The sequence below is a fragment of the Bombina bombina genome, chromosome 7 (genome assembly GCF_027579735.1).
Source record: "Bombina bombina isolate aBomBom1 chromosome 7, aBomBom1.pri, whole genome shotgun sequence".
Taxonomy (NCBI): domain Eukaryota; kingdom Metazoa; phylum Chordata; class Amphibia; order Anura; family Bombinatoridae; genus Bombina; species Bombina bombina.
In genome coordinates, this window is record NC_069505.1 from 362,607,050 (window position 1) to 362,621,811 (window position 14,762).

At 33.6% G+C, this 14,762-nt stretch overlaps 1 protein-coding gene across 1 annotated transcript in view; it reads right to left on the reverse strand.

Annotated features, from left to right (window-relative positions):
* Window positions 1-2,151: 2,151 nt before the first annotated feature.
* Window positions 2,152-14,762, reverse strand: part of IQSEC1 (IQ motif and Sec7 domain ArfGEF 1) — a 518,962-nt gene continuing 506,351 nt past the window's right edge. The window contains 2 exon segments of the mRNA XM_053721050.1: window positions 2,152-7,320; window positions 8,196-8,245. Of these exon segments, the coding sequence (XP_053577025.1) occupies window positions 6,760-7,320; window positions 8,196-8,245 (611 nt within the window). The 3' untranslated portion in view covers window positions 2,152-6,759.

Sequence of the window (14,762 nt, forward strand, 5' to 3'; positions counted from 1 at the left end):
GAATAGAAAATATCACCTGAACATCTCTATGTAAAAAAGAAAGATATTTTACCTCAAAAGTTCCTCAGTAGCCACCTCCCATTGTAAAGGATTTCTAAGCAGCATTTTAGTGTGTCTGTCCTAGGACAGCTGAAGGGATGAGCCTCGTGCACTCTCATATTATTTCACCAATCAGGTAAAGGAAGTTTACAATGAAATCTCATGAGAGTCAAGTCAAATCTCATGAGATCACAGTAAAAGTTCATGACCTCAGCACTGCTGATGCTGATTGGCTGCTGTTCATTTCTTCATTTATTTATTTTTTACCTGCAGTTGGGAGCAGGTGAAGTATAACTTTTTACACAGAACTTACTCTGCTGAGCTGAGGAGATTGTGATGTAAAATATCTTCCTTTTTTACATAGAGATGCTCAGGTGATATTTTCCTGTCAGCTTTTTACAGTTATACTGCATCAGTTTCAAGTGATTTAGCATATGAGTATTATGTCCCTTTAATATAGATATGAAAATGGTTTTGAATAGCACCCCATATGGTGCTTTTGTTGTAGCTAGAACTCTGATTGGACAACAATTCAAACCCACTTTTGAAGTGAGTGGAAGAGAGCGGGGTATTAGAATTTTATATCTATATTAAAAAGTAAGTTATAGCTCATCTTATATCTGATTAATTAAACTCCATATACAATACCACTAACATTCTGCATCAGTTTCAGAGTTCACCAATACTTTAACCTTGTCAAGCAAAAATGGGCTGGCTCCTAAGCTTTACATTCCAGCTTTTTAAATAAAGATACTAAGAGAACAAAGACAAAATTGATAATAGTAGCAAATTATAAAGCTGCTTAAAATTGCCTGCTCTATCTGAATCATGAAAGTGTAATGTTGACTATACTACACCTTTAAGTTTGCATTGCTTCTGCCAAAGATAGATCTCGTTAACAGTGGTTAATGATCTGATCGCCATATCACACTGACATTTCAAAACACATTTACTTAATTCCCATGCTTTATTCGTTTCAGGCTATTCTTCTATTGCCAAAGCAAATATCTTCTTTAAAGAATTGATGGTCACGTCTTTAGTAGAAATTGAGAGTAAAATTCACAAAATTAAATGGTGTCTTTTTCATGATTTATTTCATTTCTCCACATGATCACAGTTATAGTTGTACATTGATAAGGTTTGTTACTACTTACAAACAGAATGCATATTAAAATGAAAGCACTCCTTTTTTCCATTAGTTACAAAATGCATCTTGAGCCTCATCAGTAGAGAAGCTTCACAGAGAGGTTCTTAACAGTCTACTTCCAAGAGCTAATTTTAGGTTAATATATAATGCAATGTGAAGTTAGGAGTCTAGTAGGAGATAGGTACAGTATGCAACCGTAGGATGCCAGCAGACTGTATAGTAATTTACACATTATGTACAATTTTAGTTACCTATAACTCCTACTTGGTCCGATATCCATCATCTGGATCCCTCTCAAAAATTACAGTTGTGTTTCAATTTGCTTGTGTGTGTGTATACATATATATATATATATATATATATATATATATATATATATATATATACTGTGCATGTATATATATATATATATATATATATACACACACACACACACATATATATATATATATACTGTATATATATATATTTATATACACAGTATATATATATATATATATATATATATATATATATATATATACACATATATATATATACATACATACATACAGAGAAAGGCGTGAATATAAATAAATATATATATATACACATACACACACAATATAGTCACTTCTTTGTTTTGCAGGCAAGAAGTGCAATGATAAATTTACAATGAAAACAGAGCAAATGCATGCCAAACTGCAGAAACACACAGCTTTAAATGGGACAGCAAGTCAACATCTAGAAACTCAATGTACATATATGTATAAATATTTGCTGATGGTATTTCAGCTAATTTTAAGAAACAAGAGGCCTCTGCTGCATGCAGTACATAATGAGAAATCATTCTACACTGGATGTCTGAAGACTTTTGTCGGCATTACAATACATGTACACTATAAAAGGATTAATTTGTCAGTGTTTTACATTGTTGTACATTTCATTCTTAATTTAAAAAAAATACATATACATTTTCTTGGTCATTCCAGGAAAGAGTATTTTTATTTATTAAACACATTCAGTATAATATTTAAATTACATGATTTATTTTGAGCATTTTTCTTTTGCTTGAGATCAAAGATTAGTGTTATGAAACATACACTGTATGTATGCGTGTGATCTAGACTTATTAGAAGTACTCTGCATGTATGACTGTGATCTAGACTTATGAAACCTACACTGCATGTATGACTGTGATCTAGACTTATGAAACCTACACTGTATGTATGACTGATCTAGACTTATGAAACCTACACTGCATGAATGACTGTGATCTAGACTTATGAAACCTACACTTTATGTATGACTGTGATCTAGACTTATGAAACCTACACTGCATGTATGACTGTGATCTAGACTTATGAAACCTACACTGCATGTATGAGTGTGATCTAGACTTATTTGATGTACTCTGCATGTATGACTGATCTAGACTTATGAATTCTACACTGCATGTGTGAGTGTGATCTAGACTTATGAATCCTACACTGCATGTGTGAGTGTGATCTAGACTTATGAAACCTACACTGTATGTATGAGTGTGATCTAGACATATGAAACATACACTGCATGTATGAGTGTGATCTAGACTTCTGAAACATACACTGCATGAATCAGTGTGATCTAGGCTTATGAAACGTACAACTCATGTATGAGTGTGATCTAGACTTATTAGAAGTACACTGTATGTATGAGTATGATCTAGACTTATTAGAAGTACACTGCGTGTATGAGTGTGATCTAGACTTATTAGATGTACACTGTATGTATGAGTGTGATCTAGACTATATTATTTAATAAGTCAGCATATCATTCTAAAACATTGGTGATTTTGTAGAGGAATGCGTCTGTTATATTTGTAGAGGCAACTCAAAGTAGAAACTGAAAGATAGACACCAATAAACACAAAGTGGACCAGAAACCAGCAAAATAAGGTCGACAGTGGAAACAAGAAGTTGTATGAAAGGAATCTCATCTTACAGATTAAGCTTCTTGAAGCTGTAAAGAGACATATTGTCATAGATTAAGGCATTAAAGGCATTGATGAAAAAGCAAACAAATCAGCATTACTACTGCTTACAGACAATTTTATTTTACAGTTGTGAAATAAATAATTTTACTGCATATAAAAACAGTCACAGGGGCATAAAGGCAATCTGATTATGAATGCATGCTCTTTATCAGCAACTAACAAAAACAAATGCACACAAAGTAAATGTTTTTCAAAGCATTTAGAACTTTAATTGTTTAGACAAAATTAGCAGATGTTGCCAGGGATACCTGGTGACATTCTTTCTCCTGGTCTCCTCTGCTCTTGGCTATAGGAAGGAATAAATGATGAATATTACATTGCAATTATTGGTGTAATTCAGCTTGTGGACTTTTAAATCCAGGCTACTAAACGCATTAGCTTTAAAGCCTTTAGGTAACTGACTGTACCACAATATATTTGGGGTAGCTTTTTGCTGATGTACAAACTGTGTGTTACATATTAAAATACTATGACAACCAGAACTTTTTCATAATTGTTAACTAATAATAGTAAAAATAATTTAGTGTTTGGTTTATAATAAAACACATAAATGATATATTCAACAATAAAATATATTGGGAAAACGCCACATTGTAAGGATTAATTAAGATGAAAAAATACTTTTTCCTGGAAGTACCAATAGATTACATTTCATCTCTATTATAGGTATAGAGGAAGAAGAAAAGCCTACATATCTAAATATGTTAACACTTTACTTCATCTAATATTAACAATAATACTGATATATTTTGCAAATATACAATATTTAGAATGTAAGCCTCATAATATTAACATAAGATGACATGCAGAACAGTTTCATAATTATAGAATTCCTTAGACTGCACGGAACAGAGACTCCAGAACTCTGTAGATCCCGTGTACAATAGACAGATACACATTTATATCATTTATCCCCTTAACTAGCTGAAATACCAGTAACATATGTTGCGGGCAATTCTCAGAGAAAAAGGGTTAAGTACAGGGAACACACATTTGTTATGTTGCTTTAAATAGAAAATAAAAACGGTTTTGCAAAGGGAAATGAAACCTAAATCTAGTTTATAATTTCTCTGTGTGAAGATAACTTAAAGTGCTCAATTTGTAATTTTGCTGGTATTGTTAAATTAGATATTTAAGGAATTCAAAAAAGTTACTAATTCTATTTTTACAATCTTATTCTCGTCATGAATGAAAAGTTTTCGTTTTAGTGTAATTTAATGTCATAATTTAGAATATTGGCTAGACAAAAAGATTATGCGCGTTACATATCACAGTACACATGAACAGTTAGTTCAAATTCATCACAAACTGATTTACAAGCAACTGAACTATTTTTTATTTATTTTTTAATAAACATCCCAAAAAAATTGTTGCGACAGTATGAGGTCTACATATTTGGTGGGATAGGCCGTTTTACTCTATCCAGTAGTACTCGCCAATCTAAAGAAAGACCACTTTTAAATAAGAATGAAAACCACTGCTAAAAAAGTTTTAAAATACATTCTCTGCTATAAAACGTTTCAAATGTCTTAATTATATTTCAAAACAAAATGTATGGTGATATCAACACAGTCCATAATGGTTAGTTCCAGTGATCTTTTTTTGTTTGTTTTTTATTTTTTTGGTTATGTGAATGCGCTAAAATCACAGAACTTTGTGTTTACAAACTGTATGCAAATATAAAAAGTAGATAATGAAAATTCACAGTTCTTACAGCCTTTAAGGTGTCCAATAATTTGTATAACCAATTCTTTCAGACAACCAGCTGTAACAGGTTATCATTTAACTAATATATATATATATATATATTTTCTTTTTTTTTAAACTAGTTTGCTTACCTGAAATAGAAGAGCGTTAAAACTGACCTGTATTTTATTGTGTTTTTTAGAAAAAGAATTTATGTTTTATAGTTAGAAATGTTACACTGACAGTTACAACAAATGCTAGAATAATTGGCACATTTATTAATGGATTGCTTCATGATTTGTAAGTGCAAATGACGTTTTAGGATAATACTGTAACCTCATAAATATGGTTTTACTGCCTTTTTATCAACTGAAAATTCTTGAGTCAATATTGCTAGCTTCGACAAATTAAAATACTTTATTTTCAAGTACAGTTATTCAATATACTAAATATTTAAGTATACACACATTTTGTATATTTATACGTAGGATCATCTAAGCAGTATTATGAACTTTAATAAAGCTTGGTGATTTGCTTATCATTTAAACAGCAATAATGCGATTATATAGTTTGTACATTTTTTGGGGAGATTTCTTCTTCACAGCTATGAAACAATAAATAGCTCTAGGTTTTTCTTTAACGGGACAGTAAAATCAAAAGTAAAGTTTTATGATTCAGATAGAGCATGTGATTTTAAAATACTTTCCAATTTACTTATATTATCAAATGTTCTTAGTTCTCATTGTATCTGTTGTCGAAGAGTAAACCTAGGCAGGCTCATAGTAACTCAGCAGTGTGCATGTGTCTTTAGCGATCTTTTCTGTAGCGGTCGGTATTCGCAACAATGTGTAACACTGCTACAAACATTATTACAAAACCTGCTGCCGTAAAGTGCTAAACTGAAATGCACGCTCATATTTAATTTACTTGTACAGGTAGCCCTCAGTTTACGCCGGGATTAGGTTCCAGAAGGAATGGTTGTAAATCGAAACCGTTGTAAATTGAAACCCAGTTTATAATGTAAGTCAATGGGAAGTGAGGGAGTTAGGTTCCAGGCCCCTCTTGTCATAAGTAATACCTAATACGTTATTTTTAAAGCTTTGAAATGAAGACTTTAAATGCTAAACAGCATTATAAACCTAATAAAATAATCACACAACACAGACTTCACTTGCATTTTTCTGCAAACAGTTCTTTCTATGCATTCCAATCTGGACTGATTTATAGACAGGAAGATCTTGTTCCTTTAAAAATCTGCTTGATAGCTCAGGTCTGGTTAAACTGATTAATTTCAGCTTGCTTGGCTTTGCTGCAACACAAGCGGACAGCTCCACCTACTGGCTATTTTAATAAATGCACTGCTTCTCAATGCTTTTCAATAGCAGTCACATGACTGGAAAAAAGGTTGTTATTCTGAAACGGTGTAAATTGAACCGTTGTAAACCGAGGGCCACCTGTATTATCAAATGCGCGTTGTTCTCTTGGTATTTGTTGAAATTTAAACCTAGGTAGGTTTATAGTAGAGCAGAAGCATGCATGTATTTTTAAAACATTGCTGTAAACACTGCTGCTATAGAGTGCTAAAGACACGTTCACACTTTTGAGCTCCTATGAACCTATCTAGGTTTCCACATCAGCAAATTTGATAATACAAGTACATTGAAAAGGCTTTTTATAAATGGAAAACTCTTATCTAAATCATGAAAGTTTAGGACTTTACTTTGCCTTTTAATTAGGTTTATTTAAAAGGGTTACATTTTTTTTTATGAAAACAATGTAAACTTCCAAAAATCAGTGAGATAAAATGTATGTTTTCACCATAAGCAACTAGACAACTTCCAAATCTGACAGAAGCTGTTTTAAAACTAAAGACCTAGACTATTGTGCTAATCCCACTGTGTTTGGGCTTCGTGCTTGATGACGTGGCAGAAGCTTGCTGAGAGTGATGGTGCTGTGCATGCTGGGAATGTGTGGAGTGCCCAGAGTGAGTAGGTGCCAATGGTGGGTGCGTTGAGTGTGGATGTTGGACATAGGACGCATGTTGAGAGTGAGAGGCATGTTGAGAATGCTGTCCATGTTGGTGATACTGGTGCGGGTGCTGTTGAAGGTGCTGGGGTGGATGATAATGATGATGATGATGGTAAGGGGGTGGATTTTGCTGAATGTGGACATACTGTAAGTGTTGTGCATGAACTTGTGCCTGTGTTTGCCCTTCAGCTTGTACTGCATGATGACCCGTTGAGTGTGAAATTAATGTAGGATGTTGCGGTTGCGATGGGCCAGGTACTAAATGGCCTTGAGAAGACGGTTTCCCCCTTTTCCCACCAAACAAAGAACCTAAGAGGGAGGAAGAGTTAGGTATACTCTGTCGAGATGGACACTCTCGAGTAGATGTGGCTCGTCGTCGCATATGAGGACTGCTAATGATGGACCCCTAAAAAAAAAAAAAGGAATAGAGATCGTAATTACAAGAAACTTTGTCACATACCAACACATATCCATAAAAAGACTATGTGTAGAGCCCCATATATAAGCTATTTTAAACAAATAACATATTTAACAATGCTAACTATAAAATAGCCAAGGAAAACAGCAGAACTAAACATTACAAAAAGTTGACTATCTCCCTTTTTTTTACATCATTTACAGCAAAACTAAGCTTGCTCTACTGCCCTTCTATATCTACATATCCTACTGTAAGGCTGTTGAAATAACAAAAAAAGATTCAGCAAGGGAAAAAGTAATAGGAAATAAACTAATAACAGGCAGACACACAGAGATATGCAGGCTGAAGGTACAGACATGACCAGTGTATATTGATGGTTTCAAGATGAATGAAATCTCATGAAAACCACATTGAGTTAATTTTCATATATAATTTATCAAATCTTTCTACCTATGTACATTATCTGCTCTCCTGTAAAATATAATTGTCTAAGTAAGGCAGTTTTAATGGAAATATTGACAGATAAGCATAAAACAGAACTGTATCAAATTATAAGATAGTAAGGAAAGTGTTAATAGCAAGCTAGTGGCTCATGAACAAAAACCACTTGAAAAGAAGTGTAAAATAAGCACAAAATCATATTGCTTAGAACCATGCTACAAGGAACAGTGGGAATTACAAGTAGCAAGAAGCAAGGGTTGTGTATCAACAAATGATAAGTGTTGGTTTATTTGACTTGTACGATAGAGTGTGAGTAACCCAGGCATGCATATTATCTGAGGCAAGCAGAATACAGATTGACAAAGAGTGTTTTAGGTAAAAGAAACGTTTGAAATGCTAAATATCAGTTGCTTGCGACTTACTTCCATATTGCTGTCTAGCGATCCTGCACTGCTGCGTCTCCCACGCTTGCCTGCCCAGGACATGCAATACCATAGATTAGAGACCGAGACAAGGTGGTAAACCTTAACACCCTGACTTAACTCAAACACTGCTTATTAAAACAACTAAGGAGTCACTAAACAAAATGAGCTGTTACAATAGATCTCCAACCAAGAGCTAAAAAGTATTGAAACATGTAGGCCCATGTCACCAGCAATATTCTACCATAAAACACTTGGTTTGGGGAGGGTATTTGCTTCCAATTCAGATAGGAGTTATGGCATCTTAAATATTAATAGTCTTATGGCAGAATAATATTTATTTAACAGGGGTTTGTCATTTTCCACTAAAAGTAATGGACACCTACAACAAAGCAGAAACGGCAGTGTTTCTGGCTGGAAACTAACATTAATTATTGTTGCTTTCATTTAAATCTGTTACATAAAAAATAAAACATGGTGTTAGAAGCATATCTAGATATTTTATTGTTGTCCCTTGCAACATGAGTACTTGTAGATGAATCGTGAGTAATTATTACAGGTAAACCCTTTATCCAAACTGTTTGGGACTAGAAAAGCTTTTGATTTCTGAATAGTTTGGATTTTGGAATATTTGCATCTGTAAAATGGGACAGTTTGGGGAGGGGATGGAACCAAATGTAAACAACAATATTTTTATGTCATTTAGGCAATATTTACATTTCATAATACAGCTTATACATGTAACTAAAGGTCGTTTTATATCATTTGTAATACTTGTGTAACTTAAAGGCAGGAAACAAAAAATTGATAATTTTTTAAAAAAATATTAGTAACCGTTTGGATTTTGGAATTCCGGATTTTGGAATAAGAACCTTGTTTTTTTTTTTTAAATTTCAATTCTGAAACAAAATGCCAGTGAACATGGGTAATTTATCTAAGCTGTAGCTGAACGATTCGGGGATCATTAAATGGGAAAAACAAATTACACATAGAAATCTATGGCAATATTATTAATAATAAAACCAGTTACAGTTTACTAACAGCTATGGTTCAGGTGTTGCTTTTAGCAGTATATTCTATCAGTACAGCCAAGTGGTATAGCTAAAGGATACAGCGACTATGTTAGCAAGGCTAATTAAAAAAAGCTTACTTGAGCGGATTTTGCCATTTCCGAATAAGAAATTAAATGCTGTAAAATGATACTTAATGATTAGTAATGCAGCAATGGCAAATGCAATGTCTAGGCCAGACATACTCAAACCTGGCCCTCCTGAGGTTTTGGAACTACATTGCCCATGATGCTCAGCCAGCTGATATGCTGGCTGAGCATCATGGGAAATTTGGTTAAAAATCCTCTGGAGGGCCAAGTTTGAGAAAGTCTGGTCTAGGCTCAAAAATAAATAAAATCATGTTTGCTTTTCTGTCAAGGTTTTGGTTGTTTATCAAATGAAATGTGAGCATGAAATGACAGGGGTATTTTCTTAAGGCTAAACAAGCAAAAGTGATGCTTAATCTCAAAATCTGCCTTTCATAGATACATTTAAAAAAATCAAATTATTAATAATGTAAAAGGAAGTTCTCCCAATCTCAAAACGCACAGGGTTAAGAAAACAAACTATATCTTAGCTCCTAAATATATTTCTGCATTTTATCCAAATAAAGTCTTAAATTGAAGGTCAATGTTGACGAATTAGTGCCGGGTTTTTAATAATCCTATTAAAAACAAGGGCACTTTAATTCATCAAAATTGATATTTCAAGCGTTTTCTTCAAAAACGTACCTTTTAATCCTGAGAGCCGCCTGCAGCGCTTCCTCCAACTGGCGCAAGCCCTCTTCGTGAGTCCAAAAATGACGAATCCGGCTTCATCCAATCACAGCGTTCACTTAGGCCATGATCCCCCGTGATTGGAGGAAGCCGGATTTGTCATTTCTGACATAAGCAGAGGCTTCCGACGGCCGGGGGAATCGATGGAGCAGCTTTCAGGATTAAAAGGAAAGTTTTTGAAGAAAACGCTTGAAATGTCAATTTTGATGAATTAAAGTGCCCTTGTTTTTAATAGGTTTATTACAAACCCGGCACTAATTCGTCAACGTTGACCTTCACTTTAAACTGCTGCTGTATCATTTGGTGTATTGTGTAACTGTGCATTATAATCATACAAGAATACAAAGCGCACCAAGCACAAGTGATAGAAAGGGAAGTTGTGTTCATTATATTTTCTTTGTTCCATAGGAATGAGATACTTTTTGTTGTCAGAACCAAGTGTTCCTCTCATGCAATTAGCAATTCCAGCAGGTTGCGATATAAAAGTCAAAATGAAATGTTTATGGTTCTGATAGAGCAGGGATTAAGCTATTTTTCATTTTACTTATATTATCAAATTGACTGTTCTTTGTGTATCCTTTGTTGAAAAGCATACTATTTAGGCTCAGGAGCACCAAAGTACTACTGAGAGTTAGCGGTTGATTGGTGGCTACACAGATATGCCTCCTGTTATTGGCTCACCAGATGTGTTCAGCTAGCTCCTGCTACTCTGGAGCTGATATTAAAGGGACAGTCTACTCCAGAATGTGTATTGTTTAAAAAGATAGACAATCCCTTTATTACCCATTCCTCAGTTTTGCATAACCAACACAGTTATATTAATATACTTTTTACCTCTGTGATTATCTTGTATCTAAGTCTCTGCAGACTGCCCCCTTAGCTCAGTTCTTTTTACAGACTTGAATTTAAGCCAATCAGTGCCCTCTCAGTCATAAGTAACTCCATGGGCGTGAGCACAATGTTATCTATATGATAAATATGAACTAGCGCTGTCTAACTGTGGAAAAACTGTCAAAATGCACTGAGATAAGAGGCAGCCTTCAAGGGCTTAGTAATAAGCATAAGTGCCTACCTAGGTTTAGCTTTCAACAAAGAATACCAAGAGAACAAAACAAAATTTGATGATAAAAGTAAATTGGAATGTTTTTTAAAATACCCAAACAATAGGGCAATAATAAAATGAATTAGTACATTTTTTTTTTTTTACTTTTATGTTCCTTTCAATTTCTTTTTCTTTTTTTTTTTTTTTTACTTTTGGTGCAAATTATATAATATTTATAAGTTGCTCTTTCATATTCATGAGGTTTTTTTTACCTACAACATCCCTTTATCAAAAATCAACACTAACAAAATGCAGGGCCAGCATGTGCTACTATTTGTAATCAATATTAAAGGGACATGATTTTTCTTTAATGATTCAGATAGAGCATGGAATTTTAAACACATTTCCAATGTACTTATATTATCTAATTTGCTTCCTTCTCTTGGTATCCTTTGTTAAAATGCATCTCTAGGTAGTTCAGGAGCAGCAATGCACTACTGGGAACTTGCTGCTGATTGGTAGACGCAAAAATATGTTTTGTGTCATTGGCTAACTCAATGTATTCATCTAGCTCACAGTGGTGCAATGCTGCTTCTTCAACAAAGGATACCAAGAGAATGAAGCAAGTTTGCTAATAGGAGAAAATAGGAAAGTTGTTTAAATTTGTTTTGCTCTATTTTAATCATGATAGAAAAATGTTAAGTCCCTTTAATTCATAGTAACTCAGCTAATACTAAGTTACTTACATAGATACCAGGCATTCTATTCTATGTTCTCAATAGCACGCTTCTACTTTTTAATAAAACAAGTGCTCTGTCTAGTAATTCTTACTATTTTCTATGACAAAAATAAATAAAATAAATGTTTGCCGTCTACTGAATTTTATAGGTTTAAAATCCTATATTTGGGTTGTTTGGAAAGGTTAATTAAAGGGATATTAAACCCGAAAATTCTATTTTATGATTTGGATAGATCATACAATTTTAAACAACTTTCCAATTTACTTCTATTATCAAATTTGTTTCATTCTCTTGTTATCCATTGCTAAAGGGACAGCCTTGCACTACTGACAGGAAGCTGAAAATATCTATTTAGCCAATCACAAGAGACAAATTTATGCAGGCACCAATTAGCAGCAGCTCCCACTAGTGTATGATATGTGCGTATTCGTTTTCAACAAGGGATACTAAGAGAACAAAGCATATTTGAAAATAGAAGTTTATTTAAAAGTGTCTTAAAATAACATGTTCTATCTGAATCATGCGTTTAATTTTGATTTTCCTATCCCTTTAATGCTAAACATGAGCCCATGAAAGGTGTGTTTAAAATATTTAGGCAATAATTACCACTGTGCTGCCATTTACCATAGAAATGACATAAAAGGTTTTTATGGTCTTAATTTTTGCAATTTTTTTCCCTATATTAGTATAATTTCTTCAAAAGTTATAAGGTATAATTTCTGGGTACCTCACAGCAAACAAGTTGAGATTTATGTGTAAATGCAATGAGTTTAGTTACAAACAACTTCAGCATTTTAGTGTGAATCACCCAGGCAAAACAATGCTCTGCTACTGTACAAGCAAAGAGGATATTCTATTTATATACAAACTTCTTCTTGCCCCTAACAGCATCACCTTGCCATTTTATATCAAGGCATGGGCTAGAGATTTAAATGGACATTAAACACTTTGAGATGGTAATATAAAATGATAAATAGTACATGTAAAAAAAATTCTGAAATATACTTTCATTATTTATTTTGTCCCCTTTTCCTGTAATTCCATTCTGAAATTTTGAGCTGTTATATTCCATAAATAAATGCTAGATAGAATGATGCAGTCACATAAAAGATTAGTCTGAGAATAATAACATGTAGATGTATTTTTTAAAGTTTCATTAGTTGTTTAAATAATGACAAATCAAATGTAAAGTTTTAGTGTCTGCAAAGCAGTGGGAGCTGCCATGTTTTAACTTAGGTTACCTTCTCTGCTGTGGACAATTAGTGATGGCTATAAATAGGTCACTAGAGTGTGCAGCCAATGGCTGTGTGGAATATAACAGTGTTCTGCACTTCCATTTCTAACAGGAGCTGAAAAGCTCACAATTTCAGAATAAATAAATAATGAAAGTATATGGCAGAGTTTTTTTTATATATATGATTTATCATTTTATATTACCATCTCAAAGTGTTTAATGTCCCTTTAAGATTCACACTTGTTTGTGCTCCAGTTTTTTAATGACTGCATGTCATAATTTAGACTCCAACAAACTTTTTTTTAATTAAATATGTTATAGGTGTCAATATGAGGGATAAGATTAAATGTTCAAATGTTTATTGAGGTTATTTAAAAACATCATGACGACAACACAATGATAAAAAGTGCTTGAAGTCCTGACCAGTTTCAGCCTCAAAGCCATACGAATAAACCACAGTCCTTTATGCTAAGCACTGCAAATGTATTTCTTTTAAATTATTTATTTATCATAAAGGTCATAGAATTAGCAAATGATTTGGGGTACACAGCTACTAATCTGAAAATCATGTAAAATATGTCCCTATAGGTACATAGTGCTCTACCTAAGGTTTCCAAACAACAATACACATATTTAAAAAGGGACCACAAATATGTTGGTGACTATCTTACCTATTCATTATAACCAGAACTTATTTCAGTTACGTATTGAAAGTGTCATAGTCTGAATATTACAGACCTTTTATTGTATGAGCTACACTAACACTTTAAAGAGTATTCCATTTACTTTAATGGTGGAAGAAAGAGAAGAGGGCTTTTAAAAATCTAAGAACCTCCTTTGAGACTAAGATGTGTGTCAATTCAGAAAATCACATGATGTCTCAGCTGATGTATTTAGTTACTTCAGTTCATTCTATAGGGTGTGCTGATGTCTTACACTTAGCGGGTTTGCACACCTACTAAAGACTGCAATACAGTCTTGTAATTGCAATGTGTTTCAAACTTTTTTTAAAGGGAATTTGTTATTATTTTCCTATAAAATAGAAGTTCCTTTTATTTGATTATGAAAGTTGACTGGCACTTCATATACAGCAAGTCATGAAAGAGATCCATAAAAGTCTATAACACAGACTTGGTCAATAAATGAATCTTCTACAAAGCAAGAGAGACAGTTGGATAAGTTAGTGACATCACCCCAAATATACATAGTGACACCATCAAGCTCCAGATACCCAGAAGTGCCTGCTGCTGCAGTGGAAGGGAGTAGGAGGGTATCTCTAGGTGTGATGTATGGGCGAACTTTAGGAATTCGGCCTTTGTTTGCTAAACGAATGCCAAATATACGGCCCACAGCAAGTGCCATCTCTCTGTTTTGGTTGCCAGATATATCAGTGTGAAAATGCAACACACAAAGATCTGTGCAAACTCAGAACTCTTGTGTGTTGTGTTTTCATACTGATATATCCGATGATTAAAATGGATGAATGCTGCTGCCTGCGTTCATATTCAATATTTGTTTAGCAATTGAGTGTCAAATTCTGAAACTTCACCCATGCCTGCTAGGTGCTTAAAAAGCGAACATCCCTTATTTTTAAGCTCAGAAGCCCCACTTACAAATAAGAGCACTTTTTGGGGGTGTATAACCAGGTGATTACTGTAAAATACAGTAATTATCTGGCTAAAATAAAACATGCATTTATATGAGTAGGGGGCCTAAGAGAACCTAT